Raw genomic sequence first — 13,058 nt, 5'->3', positions numbered from 1 at the left:
AATGGGTAACAAAAGTCCTGGCTGATCACTCCCACATTCTCTCATTAATTTTGAAAACAGTCACCTAACACAACAAGCTACTAATTTCTCATAATACTCTGCCACCCCAGTGCCTTTAACATCCCTTTACTTTTTACCTGTTTTTATTCTTCCATCTCTGCTTATGACTCCTCCGGGCTCAACACTGATGACATAGATAGGCAAATCCCATTCTCTATGCGACGCTCCCCCTGCGACGGTCATGCCGAGAGATTCGCTGGGGTCTTTTTGGATATTTACCACCTTCTCATGACAAGTAATTTTAGGATGGAGGGGCTGAAAGCACAGACAGAAAAACATGGCACATGAATTTACAACTCTGGTAGTTTTTGAATGTAGAAAATGCAAAGTGGGTTTCCGTTTTCTAAATGCAAAAACTACCAAAACTGCATAAATTATGAAAAGTGCATAAATACAATGGTGGTTCTGGAAATCACAGAGAAAGACACGTGGAAAGAACCCTCAACTTATTCACCCCAACCATAATAGGGTTACATTGTCCCAAATTCTATAGGTTAACTCAGATAAAGTTTACATTTCAAAAGGAATGAGTAAAAATGGAGGAAGGAACAGATTAGAGACCATTAGAAAAATACATTTCTAAAATATTTTTGGTGGAGACAAAGCCTTGCTTTATTGCTCAGGCTGGTCTCGAACTCCTGGCTCCAAGTGCCTTGGCCTCCCAAAGTGCTGGGATTACAAGCATGAGCCACTGCATCTGGCCATGGAAGAATCTTAAGTACACAGACTGCACTCAAGATTTCGCAAGTGAGTCATTTATTCCTGATAGTAGTGAGTCAGCATTTCAGAAACGCTGTCATTTATGAGTATCAGAAACTTTTCTAAGTTAAAAAAAGTAACCACATTTTATAGAGTCTTCTTTCACACCTGCTCAGTACTTACCAGACAGCCTTGCCTGCGGTAAGCAAGCAATGTTTAGTTGTGCACTGAGGGGCTGGATGCAATGGCTGAAATACCACAAATACGACATGTATGCATGTGTTCTGTGTCTCATGAACCAATGTTCATGACCATTTCCTTTCTCAACCAGAAAGAGACCAATGTCAGCAATGGAAAAAAAAAAAAAAAAAAAGAAATAATCTGTGAAAGCTTCACACCCGGGGTTACCTGACTTTGGCTGGAGAGGAGGATAGTTATGTATGATAGAGATGACTTTTCTATCTATCTTTTCTCTCCATTCTCCTCACCCTACTTTGGACACCTTAAAATGTTCCTTGATGTTTAAAAACATAATTTATGATAAAATAGTTTAAGCTAATTAAAAACACGATGGGTACCTGAGTATTTCTCAAATTATAAGACGTATTTCTATTTTAGAATATTTGCTTTGGATATTTAGAATAAAACATTTTAGACAAGTAACAAAGCATAAAGAATAACAGAATGACCTACCCATGTACCTCAAAACCCTACATCAGAAATAAACATTCCATGTGCACTTAGTCCCTCTGTGACTCTTTCTGCTCATAGTCCTTTCCTCCCCACAGAGGGAAACCATGCAAAATTTGATGCCTATCATTCCTTGACTTTTTTAATTGGCTAAAAGTTTTCTGTCCCACAAATCCTGCTTTGTCTTCTTTGGTATTTCTTTGAATTGTTTAAGCTCTTATTTTTAAAAAGCTACCTAGTTTCCTAAACCAAACAAAATTTTAGTAAGAATATAAAAATTGAAATCATCAAAGAATCATATACATCTTAGTTTTATTTTAAATATGTTACTTTTTTGTGAGGATATTTCAGAAGGCAGATAGAATATAAGTTAAAATGGAAATAATTACAATTCCCACTAAGTCAATTTGTATGTTTCCAGGAATTAAGACACATGACAGAGGGTTGCAGCAGAAATGTGATCAGATCCTCCCAGATCTTTCATGATGAGGAGGTGGAAGGAATTATAAAACCACAGTGCAGATGGAGGCTACCTTCTCCATAATTTGATGACTTAGAATATGACATATTCTAGTTAATTCAACTAAAATTAGTTAATTGGATAAAAACTTCAATTAAGTTAATAAACTAGTTTTCCATTAATAAAGATGATCAGTTAAATTTAAACATTAAGCATTTACTAGCAAAAAGACATCAGGGAGTCTCCTTATCCGTAAAATGTTTTAGTGGAATATATTTGGTCTGTCTAGACTCCTTATTGTAAATAAACATGTAATTTATGGATTTATGAGGCTTGACTGGCTGGAGAACCCGGAAGGGTATATAACCTTGTAGGCTCTGTAATTAACACAGCATACAGCAGAGACGTTCCAAAATAAAAAATTTGATATTGTTTCTGTATGTATTACTCAAAAACTCAATTTGTAAGCTATTCCAACCAACATATAGATTGACGTGGAAAGAAAAGGGCATTCCCTACTCTCTGTTGCAAGAAGAATGAGCTACCGTTAAGAATTTTTTTTAGTTACAAGTGATGCCATGAAACCAGAACTCAGGAGAAATGACTGAAAGAAGCTCATTAGCATCACAACAGGATGCCAAGCTAAAGCCATAGGACTCTTAATTTGGACTAAACAAGGTTTGTGTTGCTTAAACACGCATCTAAATGAAGAGGTTAAGGCATTGCATCTAACAGAAGCCACAGAGAGAAGTACAAATTGGGCTGCGTCACTTCATTTAAAGAGAGGCTGCAAACTGGTGGCCTGAAGAAGGAATTCCACCCACAGATCCACAGTGTTTTAGAGTCTTCTGGATTGAATGCCATATAACATGTGCTCTCTGGTTTGCCCCAATCCCCAACACTCCCTAATGTTACATGAGCTGCAAGTGTTTAAATTATCTTCTTGGGCCCTTCAGCAAACACAAACAAAAACTAAAAGTAGCCAGGAAATCATTGATTTCTAGGCAGACCAAAAAATTCAAAAGCCAGAAACCAAGCGAAGTGTTTGCTTCATTTCAAAGTGAATAAAATACAGTCCTTAAAAAAGATGACTCTTGGTAAAAACATGACATTTATTTGGCTTAGGCTAGAAATCAGGTCCCTGTATGAGGTCTGCATGATCAGGTTTCAAAACCTTCCTGCACCTTCCTCTCTCCTGCTTGGATGGGAGACACCTGTTATCTCTTCAAGTCTTAAATATGGGACTTTGGGCTTTTAGTTTTACAAGTCAAAGTGTCTGTTTAAGTAAAAAAGTCCTGAGATGACACTTAGAAATGTTAAAGCAAGCAGCCTTCCCAAGAAATAGCTCCTTGCAGGAGCAGGGGACCTGCCCTAGAGGCCTCACCTTGGGAGTGTTGCTCCTCTCCCCTGGCCCTGGGGACCAGCTGCCATTGCTGTTCCAGCTGGCTTCCTGAAAGATGTCAGGGCTCCGCCGAACCTGGCGGGACACGATGAGGTGAACACGTCTTTCACTGGCCTGGGCAAGAAGACACAGGTATTAGCCACTGTCAGTTTCCATCCACTGCATCCAGCACCAGGGGCTTACAAAGACATCACTTTGATTATACCATTTTTTTATGGCAAAACATGGTTTCTAGTTTGTGGTGTTTTTCTGTTAATATCCATCTTGTAATTTGGCAACAGCATGAGAGCTCTTTCCTTTATCCTTTAACCAGGTAGTGAACGTTGCTCAAAGGGAAAATCTAGGGAAGGTTTGGTTCCTTCCAGTCTTTGAAAAGGCATCATTAGATATTGCTAATTCGTTTTTAATTAATGGTTCTACCACACACAAGCCATGTCCTAAGTTCTTCCTAGAAAGAATTAGGTTCACAGTGTAAAGCAGCAGCCCAAAGCAAAGGTCTGAGATCAATGGTACACAGTAAAGAAAAAGAGATAGAGTTAATGGCAGTAACCTGCCACTATAGGAAGAGAAATCCTGAGTCTGACACTTGCAAATATTTGGGCATAGGAAAGGTTTAGCACTTTAGAAATATGGGGATGACTTCATACATTAATATGTACAGCCTAATCAAAATTCTTTACCTTCAATTCACAATCACAAAGACATGGAATCAACTTAAGTGCCCATCAACTGATGGGTGGATAAATAAAACGTGGTATGTATATACCATGGAATACTTCTCAGCCACAAAAAAGAATGAAATGTCTTTTGCAGCAACTTGGATGGAACTGGAGGCCATTATTTTAAGTGAAGTAACACAGGAATGGAAAATCAAATACTGCATGTTCTGACTTGTAAGTGGGAGCTAATCTCTGGGTATGCAGAGGCATACAGAGTCATATAAAGGACTTTGGAGACTCAGAAAAGGGGAGGGTGAATGGGGTGAGGGATGAAAAACTGCCTATTGGGTACAGTGTACACTATTCAGGTGACAGGTGCACTAAAATCTCAGACTTCACCACCACACAATGCATCCATGTAACCAAAAACCACGCATATCCCTAACGCTATTGAAATACAAAATGTTTCAAAGACTGCAAAAGAGTAATTTGCCTTGACTCTTTATTTCTTATGGAACTACCACTTACTCTGACTGCTAATTCTCTCTGCTATGTACATCGATATTTGGACAGGCATTCAGAATAGCAAATATAGTACTTATTGGAAAGGTCTACTCCACATGATTGATATGGTTTGACTGTGTCCCCAGTCAAACCTCACCTTGAATCATAGCTCCCATAATTCCCATATGTCATCGGAGCGACCTGGCAGGAGGTAATTGATTCATGGGGGTGGGTCCTTCCCATGCTGCTCTCGTGATAGTAAGTCTCATGAGATCTGATGATTTTATAAATGGGAGTTCCCCTGCACAAGCTCTCTTGTCTGCCACCATGTAAGATATCCCTTTGCTCTTCCCTCCTCTTCCACCATGATTGTGAGGCCTCCCCAGATATGTAAAACTGTGAGTTCATTAAACCTTTATAAATTACCCACTCTCAGGTATGTCTTTATTAGCAGCACGAGAACAGACTAATACAATGATACATTTACAATTTGTCTTTCTGCCACAGATTAGCTTCACATGTGTCGGGTAGTATGGGTCATTATTCCAGAATTGCTGACCATTGAGATTTCAGAGCTGCAGGTCATTCAGACTAAATCTTAGACCTATGAAACTCACATAAATGGAGCTCTCTGGTGGCCTATGCTGAAGTAGCCAGCTGACCTCATTTATCTCTTTAGTAAAAGCTGAAAATGAATGAGATATGGAAGATTTGATTAGAAAGGTTCCCAAGACAGACCTGATTTAGGGACAAGGGAGATGCAAGAGAGAGGAGTAAGGTTTAGTGGTTTCTGTCTTCATTCCATCCCTTGCCCACTCACCACCACAGCAGAGAAGAGGCAGTGACCTGCCAGCCTTCTTCCTATACAGGGATGGTTATTGGGCTAGGGGAGAAAGTCAGGTCATGAAAGGACGGCATTGAAATTCCATGCTCTTTTCCATTGACTCAGACAATGGGGGTGGAGATATTTGCTTCCTGTCTGCTATGGTCTGCACATGTTTCCCCAAAATTCAGATGTTAAAATCCTAATCCACAACATGGTGGCATTTGGAGGTAGGGCCTTTGGGAGGTGATTTGGTCATGAAGGCAGGTCCCTCCTAAGGGGATTAGTGCCCTTATGAAAAGGGCTGGAGGAAGTTTGTTTGCCCTTCTACCAGGTAAGGATAAAGTGAGATGGTGCCATCTGTGAGGAAGTAGCCATCCCCAGACACCAAACCTGCTGGTGTCTTGATCTTTGACTTCTTGACCTCCAGAACTGTGAGAAATAAATTTATGTTGTTTATAAGCCACCTAGGATAGTGTGTTTTGTTACAGCATCATGATGGACTAAGACACTGCCTTTTCTGCATCTTCCTTCCCAGAGCACACAACTCACTCTCAGGAACTAGGACCTTGTTTTAAAAATCTCAAGTAAACACACTTTGGGAGGCTGAAGCGGGCAGATCACTTAAGGTCAGGAGTCCAAGACCAGCCTGGCCAACATGGTGAAACTCCTTCTCTACTAAAATACAAGAATCAGCCAATCATGGTGGCAGGCACCTGTAATCCCGGCTATTTGGGAGGCTGCAGCAGGAGAACTGCTTGAACCCAGAGGGTAGAGGTTGCAGTGAGCCGAGATTGTGGCACTGCACTCGCGCCTGGGTGACAAAGCAAGACTCCGTCCCCCCCCCCCAAAAAAAATTCTTAAGTAAAAACCACCCACTAGTGAAACCATATTCCTATGGTTGTCTGACACTAACCAGTCCAAATCTTCACGACTTTGCGTTCTTATAACACTTCTTCCCAGGGCTCTCTTGAAACTTAGGGGTCATGATTTGGGTGGCTGTAAATTAAATGAACTTTTAGGGACAACTGCCTGGGTACAGTAAGAGTGTCTATTGTAACATCAAAATGGATGATCAGCCAGGTGAGTTGACTTATTTCACAAAAATTAGAAAATCCATCTGAAAAGGGCCCAAAAAAGAAGTTGGAGTCCTCTGCCCCATGCCCTTCACACAAAGCCCGGCCATCACTTCTGATCTCCCCAGCCAAGGCTAATGTGCCCTTCCTTTGTTCACCTATCTTGAATTCCCTGGTGTTTCTCATCACATATAAAGCTTGTGTCTGAACATAACAAAAATAAAAAGCCCAGGAAACAATTGTGAAGAAAGCCGACATGAAGAACGATGGAATTAGCCAACTAAATCCAATTCTTGGAAGAGTATTTTGTAAGAGCTGTGTCTTTCTTTGTACTGTAAGCCTCCCTTCTTCTAAATAAGATTATCTTTGGGAACTCTCTAAAGCAAAACTTACTAAAAGAGAAGAAGTGGTGAACATTCAGGTCAAAACCCCAATTACTGAGCTTGAATTTGCTCTCTTTGGGGAAACTCTGATGTTTTGAAGGATCCCAGCAGTGTGTCCGTAGGCCTGCAAAATGCATCATGTTCATTTTGGACGAGGAGCAGCCACATGATCTAAGCACCTCAAAAGAACTTAGAAACTTTTAGACTTACACATCGAATCAACTTGCCAGGCAAAATCCAAATTGCCAAGGAGAAGCCTGCAAGAACTATTTAATTCACATTTTCAAGGACAAATTTCTCACTGGATTTTCAAATGCTGGCTTTGGTATTAAGTTGTTGGCAGGAATAACACTACAATAAATAACTCTGGTATCAATTTACTTGGAAAGAAATTCTCTGCAAGACTGGATCTGTGGCTCTTACCAACCACCTTGTAAACTCACAGGAAGACTTTATTTGATGCACTTTTGTGGTGTTTGAAGCTATAAGGTGGAAAATGGGCTAATATGCTTGTCCTGGCTTTAACTCCTATCAGGAGCTGGATTCAGTGTAAAGAAACATCGCCTAGCACTACAGAATCTTTCTTTCCACTGGTATGAATGTGGTGTGAGTGTGAGGAGGGGGAATATGGGGGAGACACAGAAAGACTGAATGAGAAAATGGCAGAAACTTGTTTATTTCACACCTACATGATATGTGCCAAGAAAGTGGATACAGCAGATCTGTCATTCCAGCAAGCAAAGAATAGCTTGCTGCAAGAAAGATGTAAGACAGCTTCTCTCTTGCATCTCTTGGGATGTTGCAATTTGGGCAAAAGGATGGTTTAACAACGGTGGCTACCTTAATTAGAAGGCGTGACTTAAAGTTTCCTCTCCTCTATCCCTTAAGAATCCTAGATTGTGACACACTGGTTACAACCTGCATAGCTTGACTGCTGTACCATATTCTTTCTCTCCCAAGAGCGCAAGCATTAGACTCCCTCTCTCTTTTCCGCCCTGGGCCAGTTCCCTCCTTAGGAAACTTGGTGGTCCTCCGCTCCTGGGAGGGCACCATATTGATGCCAAACTTAATGAAGACACCCAATCGGCAGAGTGCACTACCGCCCAGAGCTCCTGGGCTCAAACGACTCTCCAGCCTCAGCATCTGGAGTAGCTGGGGCTACTTCACCCGGCATCCCTCTCTCTTTCTACAGGCAAAGAGGAAGGGGTTCTGATGCCATCCATATTCTCCCCTGTGGACTTTAGCTTATTGGCAGCCTCCTGACAAGCACTCTGTGCCCAAGGCTGATCTATGCCTACCCTGGGCCAGACACCACACTGGGAACCTTGAGGACATGGTTCCTGCCCTCCTGGATTGTTTCCTACTGCAGGGATAGTCAGATGGGAGTGCCACGAAAGAGAAATAGCAAATATACTTAAGGGTTTCCAGAGGTGGGACCGATTACTTCTGGCTGAGGAAATAGGAACCATCTAATATTCAGAAATAAAAGAGGGTTAAAACTAAGTAGCATTTGTATGGAAGGACTTGCTTTCTGTCGTTTTGTTTAACGACTGCTTTTCTCTGTTGAGATTTGACTCAAAACTGCCAGTCATATTTATATGATGGAACTAAGCATTTTGCAGAGCTGTACACTGGAGCACAGGGCATCTTTCTAATTTCTTGGCATTGCATGAATCCATACAGTGGCTAAGAGAAGAAAAACATAGTCCAGAAGCCTCATTTATATGTACCCATCTTTAAATAACAAAGCCTATCTCTTATAGCTGGAAGGAGTCTGGGAGCATTGCACTGTGATCTCTTGCTGATCAAGCATCTTCCTTTGTGTTCAGCCTGCAATTGACTCTTTCCCTTCCAAAATCCACTATGGCTGATGAAAACTGCTCACACTGTCAGGGCGTAACATAGATTTGCAACTTCCCAGAACAGAGAGATGGGAGTCAAACATGCCACCACACAAGGAGCAGCATTTTGTAGAGCTGTACACTGGAGCACAGGGCATCTTTCTACTGCCTTGGCATTGCGTGGGTCCATACAGTGACTATGAGGGCCAGTGATAACGTACAGGGAGAGCAAGAACTGGTCAAGTACCTGTTCTCATCCAGCCAAAGGCTTCACCTGCTCATTGGCAGAGGATTGGAGTTAAGCCAAATGCATGACAACATTTGCTGCCTTTTTGACGTATAGGTATATGCTTAAGTAAAATGTATAATAAACTATATAAAATGCACTGGGTTCATTTGTTATTGTGCTTCTCATATGAGTTTTATAAAGTTTCAAGTTAAGAAAGTTAAGAGTTGCCACCCTCTCCCCACAATGCCCCAGGGTATTATTCTATACACACACTTGAAAGGAGACTCTAAACACTGCTGGGCATCAGGACTGTGTTGTTCAGAGTAGGCAGACCATGTACATAGCTCCCTTTATAGAATAGCCTTGGTCCACAGGAGACTCATGCTTGATTGTGTGGGCCCCTTGTTACAGAGACAAGTGAGAGCTGTAATGCGACTGATAACTATATAAGCTACTTAAAGAGCTCGTCCTCGAGAGAGGGCGGGGGAGCAAGATGGCCGAATAGGAACAGCTCCAGTCTCCAACTCCCAGCGCGAATGACACAGAACACCGGTGATTTCTGCATTTTCAACTGAGGTACTGGGTTAATCTCACTAGGGAGTGCGGGACAATCGGTGCTGGTCAGCTGCTGCTGCCCGACCAGTGAGAGCTGAAGCAGGGCAAGGCATCGCCTCACCTGGGAAGCACAAGGGGGAAGGGAATCCCTTTTCCTAGCGAGGGGAACTGAGACACACAACACCTGGAAAATCGGGTAACTCTCACTCCAATACTGCGCTTTAAGCAAACGGGCACACCAGGAGATTATATCCCAAACCTGGCCGGGAGGGTCCCACGCCCATGGAGCCTCCCTCATTGCTAGCACAGCAGTCTGTGATCTAACCTCAAGGCAGCAGCGAGGCTGGGGGAGGGGCGCCCGCCATTGCTGAGGCTTAAGTAGGTAAACAAAGCCGCTGGGAAGCTCGAACTGGGTGGAGCTCACAGCAGCTCAAGGAAACCTGCCTGTCTCTGTAGACTCCACCTCTGGGGACAGGGCACAGCTAAACAACAGCAACAACAACAACAAAAAAGCAGCAGAAACCTCTGCAGACGCAAACGACTCTGTCTAACAGCTTTGAAGAGAGCAGTGGATCTCCCAACATGGAGGTTGAGATCTGAGAAGGGACGGACTGCCTGCTCAAGTGGGTCCCTGACCCCTGAGTAGCCTAACTGGGAGACATCCCCCACTAGGGGCAGTCTGACACCCCACACCTCACAGGGTGGAGTACACCCCTGAGAGGAAGCTTCCAAAGTAAGAATCAGACAGGTACACTCGCTGTTCAGCAATATTCTATCTTCTGCAGCCTCTGCTGCTGATACCCAGGCAAACAGGATCTGGAATGGACCTCAAGCAATCTCCAACAGACCTATAGCTGATGGTCCTGACTGTTAGAAGGAAAACTATCAAACAGGAAGGACACCTACACCAAAATCCCATCAGTATGTCACCATCATCAAAGACCAGAGGCAGATAAAACCACAAAGATGGGGAAAAAGCAGGGCAGAAAAGCTGGAAATTCAAAAAATAAGACCGCATCTCCCCCGGCAAAGGAGCGCAGCTCATCGCCAGCAACGGACCAAAGCTGGACGGAGAATGACTTTGACAAGATGAGAGAAGAAGGCTTCAGTCCATCAGACTTCTCAGAGCTAAAGGAGGAATTACGTACCCAGCGCAAAGAAACTAAAAATCTTGAAAAAAGAGTGGAAGAATTGATAGCTAGAGTAATTAATGCAGAGAAGGTCATAAACGAAATGACAGAGATGAAAACCATGACACGAGAAATACGTGACAAATGCACAAGCTTCAGTAACAGACTCGATCAACTGGAAGAAAGAGTATCAGCTATTGAGGATCAAATGAATGAAATGAAGCGAGAAGAGAAACCAAAAGAAAAAAGAAGAAAAAGAAATGAACAAAGCCTGCAAGAAGTATGGGATTATGTAAAAAGACCAAATCTACATCTGATTGGGGAGCCTGAAAGTGAGGGGGAAAATGGAACCAAGTTGGAAAACACTCTTCAGGATATCATCCAGGAGAACTTCCCCAACCTAGTAGGGCAGGCCAACATTCAAATCCAGGAAATACAGAGAACGCCACAAAGATACTCCTCGAGAAGAGCAACTCCAAGACACATAATTGCCAGATTCACCAAAGTTGAAATGAAGGAAAAAATCTTAAGGGCAGCCAGAGAGAAAGGTCGGGTTACCCACAAAGGGAAGCCCATCAGACTGACAGCAGATCTCTCGGCAGAAACTCTACAAGCCAGAAGAGAGTGGGGGCCGATATTCAACATTCTTAAAGAAAAGAATTTTCAACCCAGAATTTCATATCCAGCCAAACTAAGTTTCATAAGTGAAGGAGAAATAAAATCCTTTACAGATAAGCAAATGCTTAGAGATTTTGTCACCACTAGGCCTGCCTTACAAGAGACCCTGAAGGAAGCACTCAACATGGAAAGGAACAACCGGTACCAGCCATTGCAAAAACATGCCAAAATGTAAAGACCATCGAGGCTAGGAAGAAACTGCATCAACTAACAAGCAAAATAACCAGTTAATATCATAATGGCAGGATCAAGTTCACACATAACAATATTAACCTTAAATGTAAATGGACTAAATGCTCCAATTAAAAGACACAGACTGGCAAACTGGATAAAGAGTCAAGACCCATCAGTCTGCTGTATTCAGGAGACCCATCTCACATGCAGAGACATACATAGGCTCAAAATAAAGGGATGGAGGAAGATCTACCAAGCAAATGGAGAACAAAAAAAAGCAGGGGTAGCAATACTAGTCTCTGATAAAACAGACTTTAAACCATCAAAGATCAAAAGAGACAAAGAAGGCCATTACATAATGGTAAAGGGATCAATTCAACAAGAAGAGCTAACTATCCTAAATATATATGCACCCAATACAGGAGCACCCAGATTCATAAAGCAAGTCCTTAGAGACTTACTAAGAGACTTAGACTCCCATACAATAATAATGGGAGACTTCAACACTCCACTGTCAACATTAGACAGATCAACGAGACAGAGAGTTAACAAGGATATCCAGGAATTGAACTCATCTCTGCAGCAAGCAGACCTAATAGACATCTATAGAACTCTCCACCCCAAATCAATAGAATATACATTCTTCTCAGCACCACATCGTACTTACTCCAAAATTGACCACATAATTGGAAGTAAAGCACTCCTCAGCAAATGTACAAGAACAGAAATTATAACAGACTGTCTCTCAGACCACAGTGCAATCAAACTAGAACTCAGGACTAAGAAACTCAATCAAAACCACTCAACTACATGGAAACTGAACAACCTGCTCCTGAATGACTACTGGGTACATAACGAAATGAAGGCAGAAATAAAGATGTTCTTTGAAACCAATGAGAACAAAGATACAACATACCAGAATCTCGGGACACATTTAAAGCAGTGTGTAGAGGGAAATTTATAGCACTAAATGTCCACAAGAGAAAGCTGGAAAGATTTAACATTGACACTCTAACATCACAATTAAAAGAACTAGAGAAGCAAGAGCAAACGCATTCAAAAGCTAGCAGAAGGCAAGAAATAACTAAGATCAGAGCAGAACTGAAGGAGATAGAGACACAAAAAACCCTCCAAAAAATCAATGAATTCAGGAGTTGGTTTTTTGAAAAGATCAACAAAATTGACAGACCGCTAGCAAGACTAATAAAGAAGAAAAGAGAGAAGAATTAAATAGATGCAATAAAAAATGATAAAGGGGATATCACCACCGACCCTACAGAAATACAAACTACCATCAGAGAATACTATAAACACCTCTACGCAAATAAACTAGAAAATCTAGAAGAAGTGGATAATTTCCTGGACACTTACACTCTTCCAAGACTAAACCAGGAAGAAGTTGATTCCCTGAATAGACCAATAGCAGGCTCTGAAATTGAGGCAATAATTCGCCTACCAACAAAAAAAAGTCCAGGATCAGATGGATTCACAGCTGAATTCTACCAGAGGTACAAGGAGGAGCTGGTACCATTCCTTCTGAAACTATTCCAATCAATAGAAAAGGAGTGAATCCTCCCTAACTCATTTTATGAGGCCAACATCATCCTGATACCAAAGCCTGGCAGAGACACAACAAAAAAATAGAATTTTAGACCAATATCCCTGATGAACTTCAATGCAAAATCCTCAATAAAA

At 41.9% G+C, this 13,058-nt stretch overlaps 1 protein-coding gene across 2 annotated transcripts in view; it reads right to left on the bottom strand.

Moving 5' to 3' along the window:
• The window catches only part of LNX1 (ligand of numb-protein X 1), a 195,404-nt gene that overhangs the window by 18,533 nt on the left and 163,813 nt on the right, over positions 1 to 13,058 (bottom strand). For both annotated transcript variants that reach the window (XM_025386367.1, XM_025386368.1), the window contains 2 exons: positions 3,294 to 3,425; positions 138 to 315 (listed from right to left, as the gene is read on the bottom strand). In XM_025386367.1, the coding sequence (XP_025242152.1) occupies positions 138 to 315; positions 3,294 to 3,425 (310 nt within the window). The remainder of the gene's footprint in view (positions 1 to 137; positions 316 to 3,293; positions 3,426 to 13,058) is intronic.

This window comes from Theropithecus gelada, chromosome 5 (genome assembly GCF_003255815.1).
Source record: "Theropithecus gelada isolate Dixy chromosome 5, Tgel_1.0, whole genome shotgun sequence".
Lineage (NCBI taxonomy): Eukaryota > Metazoa > Chordata > Mammalia > Primates > Cercopithecidae > Theropithecus > Theropithecus gelada.
This window is presented reverse-complemented; position numbering and strand designations above follow the sequence as displayed.